Below are 5,826 nucleotides of genomic sequence, written 5' to 3' on the forward strand. Positions count from 1 at the left end.
GTCAAAACTGGATCTGAAAATGACAGACTTCTTTCTGGTGACATATGCAGAGCTTCTCTGATAATTTAGTCAGGTTAAACTCAGGCCCTTCATCCATTTTTGAGTGTCACGCCCACATATCAACATCCAATCAACAACTGATGCATAAAAGCAAGTCCCCGCCCCACATGTCTTTGTCGCTAATCTGTTACACTCAGATGTGCCTAACAATATGAAAGAAAAGATTTGGTGTGATTGGTTTCACCACCAATTTAAGCCTTTTAAAATTTAAAATATTAAAATTGAATATATCAAGCTGAAAATCATGAAATCAAGCTGAAATAAAATAAAATATTAGATGAAAAAAAGAGAAATGTGGCATAGGCAACTAAGTGAAATTCAAAAATTCAAACTTAAAAAACATAACCCTAAATAGTAATATAAAAATAAATAATAACAATAATAATAATAATAAAATTGACAAAAGCACATAACAGAATTACAAAAAAATATTAAAAATGTTAATAAAAAAACTAAAATAGTATATACATAATACACTCAAATAAAACTGCTGAAATCTGATGCCACTAGTGGTTCAGCCGTCATAATGTGTGCTTAATCTTTAAAGAGAGCAGATCTGAACTACATAGTCTCCAAGCTAGACCATTTCAAAGCTCACACAATCGTCATACTGAAAAGGCAATACAGAAATATATTAATTGAAAGCTCAATGTCCAATATGTTTCATCACAATATGTTTTTATGCTTTTTTCAATGCTTCTGATGCTCTCATTGACATCCAGTGAAGCACAATGTCTGAACAGGACCCAAAATGACATGTTTGAGGCCTGCTGTCCAAACATAGATCGCTACTGCACTAAAATCAATGATACAGGTAAGTGCCATTGACTCCCAGTGAAGTATAGATATGTAAAGGAATCTAATGTTCATGTAGATTAAAGTGAATTACGTTAAGTAATTACGTTTAATTGTTAAAACGGTTTTAAGTTCTCTATGGCCTCTTGAGTGCTGAGCTTTTAACAGTATGCAAACAGGCTATACACTTGCAATTCTCAAGCACTTGTGCCTGTGTCTGCATAGAAAACATTTCTGACCTACAACCTTTTTTGTTTCTGACTTGAATAGCAGGCAACTGAAAAGGAATCGACCGACAACCATCCTAAAGCAGCCAGAAATGGACAGTTGCACACCAAAGCATATGCTGAAAGCTGATCAAGTGTTGATGTTGCAGTGTATGCATGCACGCACCAAAAACACTAAATTAATGAAAAAGTTGCTCTTTAAAGCTGCAGTGTATCATTTCCCCACATAGAATAGCAAAAATAATGACTGTTTTCAATCAGGTTTCTCAGACACTCCCAATGCCCCACCTCACCTGTCATTGGTCAACAAACAGAAAGTCCCACCCCCAAACTCACTTCATTGGTTAAGCAAGAAGTTGACAAGTTGGGCCATTCAAACAAACAGAAAAATGTTTAGCAAGAGTCAGTGTCTCACTCTTCATGAAGTCAAATGTAACTCTGAACATGAAAAAGAGCCTAATCAAAGCACACTCGATTCAGTTTCAGACTGTGTCACATAATTTTTGACAACTTTTGACATCTTTCACTCACAGGCATTGGTGACTGCAAAGCTGTTGGCTGTCTCGATGTTGTCCACATGTGGAACCAGATTGAAAGGGGCTTCCGTGGCATTCGGACTCGTATTGTGAAGAAATATGGCCAAGCGGAAAGCTGTATATTCTTGATCCGTGTTTCTTATAAACAACCCACCTGGAAAGAGTGAGAGGAAGAAAGAATAAGTGACTGCAAAGAGGAAAGAAGCAAGAAAGAGGTGCTTAAGGACTAGTTCACCCTAAATTGGAAAATTGTTCTTTTACCTGCATGACTTTTGTTTTTCTTTCACTATAAATCATACTCTCGGCTAAAGCTCTAAAATCGTGCGTTTACATTAAAATATGGCACATCAATAACTCTAAACACCATTGGTTCTCATGTATCTCTGACTGTCAACTACCAACGACGTCAAATCTTGATGCACCATACTGGAATACACACAAATGTGAATGAAATCCAAGACACTGATTTTTTTGTCTTTTTAGGAGCTCGTTTGCCTTGGTCTGCATTCACTTTTATTGTACAAAATACACTCTTCAAGGAATAGTTCACCCAAAAATGGAAATTTGCTGAATGTTTACTCATCCATCCAAGATTGAGATGAGTTTGTTTCTTCATCAGATTTGGAGAAATGTAGCTTTCCTTCACTTGTTCACCAATGGATGCTCTGCAGTGAATGGGTGCCGTCAGAATGAGAGTCCAAACAGCTGATAAAAACATCACAATAATCCACAAGTAATCCACACCACTCCAGTCCATCAATGAACGTCTTGTGACGTGAAAAGCTGCATGTTTGTGAGAAACAAATCCATCTTTAAGATGTTTTTAAACCATTGCTTCTGGCCAAAATCTGAGTCCATAATTTATAATAATGCTTCCTCCAGTGAAAAAGTTAATCTCCTGTCGTCTCTCACATCAAAATCCACACACATATTTGTTTAGAGCTGTTTTTGACTGTTTAAACGGTGCTTGATCTGTGCAGATTTCTCTCCTGATTCAGACCAGACCCCTTTTTCAATGGAGGAAACGTTATTGTGTGTAAAGGACTCTTATTTTAGCCAGAAGCAATGGTTTGAAGTTTGAAATAGCGTTGATGGATTTATTTCTCACAAACACGCAGCTTTTGTCTTCTCCAGATGTTAACTGATGTACTGGAGTGCTGTGGATTATTGTGATGTTTTTATCAGCTGTTTGGACTCTCATTCTGACGGCACCCATTCACTGCAGAGCATCCATTGCTGAGACACTGATGCAATGCTACATTTCTCCAAATCTGATGAAGAAACAAACTCATCCTAATCTTGAATGACCTGAGGCTGAGGACATTTTCAGCATATTTTCATTTTTGGGTGAACTACTGCTTTAAAAATAAAGATTCCAGAAGGCGATTTTCAAAGCAATACCATTGAAGAACCTTTTTTGGTTCCCCAAAGAACCTTTTGGTGAACAGTTCTTAAAAGAACCTTTTTTCTTAGTATGAAGAATATTTTGAAAATCTAAAGAACCCTTTTCCACTATACACTCTTAAAAATAAAGGTTCTTTATTGGCATTGGTGGTTCCATGAAGAACCTTTAACAGCCATGGAACCTTTCCATTCCACAAAAGGTCTTTACAGTGGAAAAAGGTTCTTTAGATTATTAAAATGTTCTTCACTCTAACAACTTTTGGGAACCAGAAATTGTACTTCTATGGCAAATCACTGCAAAAAGACCCTTTTGGAACCTTTTTTTAAATAGTGTAAACCTTTTGTGGAATGGAAAGTTTCCATGGATGTTAATGGTTGTTCATGGAACCATCAATGCCAAATGAAGAACCATTATTTTAAGTGTGTAGAGCAGTGTGAACATTCTGTTAAACATCTTGTTTTGTGCTCCACAGATTTAATCAAGTCTACAGGTTTGGAATGACGTGCAGGGTGAGTTAGGTGATCATTTTTGGGTGAACTGTCCCTTTAATCATGGAAATTATCTGTGCGGAAGATCGCATTTGTTGTTGGTGTCACCAGAGCATGCATGTCTGCACTTGGCTGGGCCAGTGTCACGTTCTGTTTCATCACATCCTCCTAATTCTTCTCTCTTTTTGATGGACGTTTTGGCTCAGCTGCAATTGGAGATCCCATAACGTGCTATTATTTGCGACGAACAACACAAGCATTGTGCATGTGCATTGCAGCGGTACGTGAATGTCATTAGGCGTTGCGTGCAACTTTCCATCTCTCTCGCTCTGTGTGTCCGTATTTAGCGCATTAACTTTATCGGCAGTGCTGTCAAAGGCGCACAAGTCAGCGGCCGCATCTCATTATGGCGTGAGACTCTCCATCTCATTGAGCAATGCAGTGACTGAACACACACGCAAGACACATCCTGCAAAAAGAGAGGGAACTGTGTGTGTGTGCAAGACACACAGAGAGAGAGGGGTGGGCGGGCATGCATAGTGGTTTGCTGATGTTAATCAAACATAGAGCTGCAAATCTGGTGAAATGGGAAACTTTGATCAGACTCAGATGGGAAGAGGTCATCCCACATCGTACCAGTACAGAAAGACAAGACCGAATACTGCAGTGATGCTCTGAACTGGCAATGAAAGGTACAAAAGCGCACTCAATATGCACTTGACCACAATCTTCATCATGATGACCACAACTCATGCATGCTAAAGTACTCTAAACCCTTGAAAACATTATTCCACCCTAATAATACTGCATGTGCAGAGAATTACAAATGAATCTACAATCATTAAATATCACATTTAAGAAAAATAAAATGCTTAAATAGCACTAGATTTGGACACTTTTCAGGGCCATGACCACAAAAGACATTGTCCCCCTCAGCTGTCCCCTTTGCGTCCAATGAATTGTCCCCATTTTAAAAATAGTAGTCAACCATTATGTGTATTTCACTGTCTGATTCTTACATTTTAAATTGAATTCCCACAATCTTTTGCTTACAAGTTAATTGGCTTAACGCATTTGGTGCTCAAATGCACATGTTTAGGGTATTTTAAGGAGAACGGTGCAAGAACGAAAACCCCAAAACAAAGAGGCATTTCAGCACACAAGGTTCTTTAGGTAAAATAATAGCTTTAAACCCCTATTTGAGACTCATATCTCTGTGTATTTGTATGTAGTGTATAGACTAATTATTGTGAATTACTATGCACTATGTACATCGTATCTGTTGCACTGCGATATTCCTCGTGGGGTTAATAAAGTGCCTACACTCTTAAAAATAAAGGTGCTTCAAAAGGTTCTTCAAGCGATGCCATAGAAGAACCATTTTTGGTTCCACAAAGAAGCATTCAGTCAAAGGTTCTTTAAAGAACCATCTCTTTCTTGCGTTTTTATAATCTGAAGAACCTTCTTTAGCCACAGAGAACCTTTTGTGAAACAGAAAGGTTCTTCAGATGTTAAAGGTTCTTTATGGAACCATTTAGACAAAAAGGTTCTTCTATGGCATCGTGAAGCACCTTTATTTTTAAGAGTGTGCCTAGCGATCATGTTAGAAGTGTAACTCACCGATCTGGACACTGCTGGGAAAAGCCCCTTCACTGAGTCCCCACAGCAGCGGAATCAACACCAGGATCCGCATTCTGTCCGAATCAGAACCCGTCCGGACTCATGGATGGATGGATGGAGACGAGATAGTGTGACGGGAGGGAAATGAAAGGAAATAAATGAATAATCTCGCAAAGGGAGTTTCAGCAATCCATCCTACAGGAAATCCGTGTGTTCCCCGCAGTATCCACTGGAGAGAGAAGAAGAAGAATCTGTCCGGATGAACGCGCGAGAGAGAGAGAGAGAGAGTGTGTGTGTGTGTGTGTGTGTGTGAGAGAGAGAGAGAGAGAGAGATGCGCGCTCACTGCTTTGCCTCTGAGGTCTTCGGCTTTTAAGCTGTGTTTGCTGAGGCAAGTACCTCTGTTACTACTGCTCATACGGCTAGATATTTAAACAAACCCTTAAACTTACCAATTAAACTTGAGCTTATAAATCATCCCGCACTGTTTGTGCTCCAGACGTAAATGATTTTCCTCAAACCATGTGTCTTTACTACACGCGCCTTTACTTATAGAGTGACCAGACGCATCGTTTTCACCTGCTGGACCAGAAAACAATCCCACAGGAGCATACTGAAGGAGAGACCCCAGCCACAAACAGAATATCAAAGTGTGACTTGAGGGTTGACTTATTGGACTGGAAACCAACATCATAGC

The 5,826-nt window shown here is 39.0% G+C and overlaps 1 protein-coding gene across 5 annotated transcripts in view; it reads right to left on the reverse strand.

Annotated features, from left to right (window-relative positions):
- The window catches only part of LOC107566895 (glutamate receptor 4-like), an 86,717-nt gene extending 81,316 nt beyond the window's left edge, over window positions 1-5,401 (reverse strand). For all 5 annotated transcript variants that reach the window (XM_016252457.1, XM_016252456.1, XM_016252455.1 and 2 more), the window contains exons 1-2: window positions 5,132-5,401; window positions 1,614-1,772 (exon numbers count right to left, since the gene is read on the reverse strand). In XM_016252457.1, the coding sequence (XP_016107943.1) occupies window positions 1,614-1,772; window positions 5,132-5,204 (232 nt within the window). In that variant the 5' untranslated portion in view covers window positions 5,205-5,401. The remainder of the gene's footprint in view (window positions 1-1,613; window positions 1,773-5,131) is intronic.
- Window positions 5,402-5,826: the final 425 nt, after the last annotated feature.

This window comes from Sinocyclocheilus grahami, unplaced genomic scaffold (assembly GCF_001515645.1).
Source record: "Sinocyclocheilus grahami isolate Dianchi unplaced genomic scaffold, SAMN03320097.WGS_v1.1 scaffold1110.1, whole genome shotgun sequence".
Classification (NCBI taxonomy): Eukaryota; Metazoa; Chordata; class Actinopteri; order Cypriniformes; family Cyprinidae; genus Sinocyclocheilus; species Sinocyclocheilus grahami.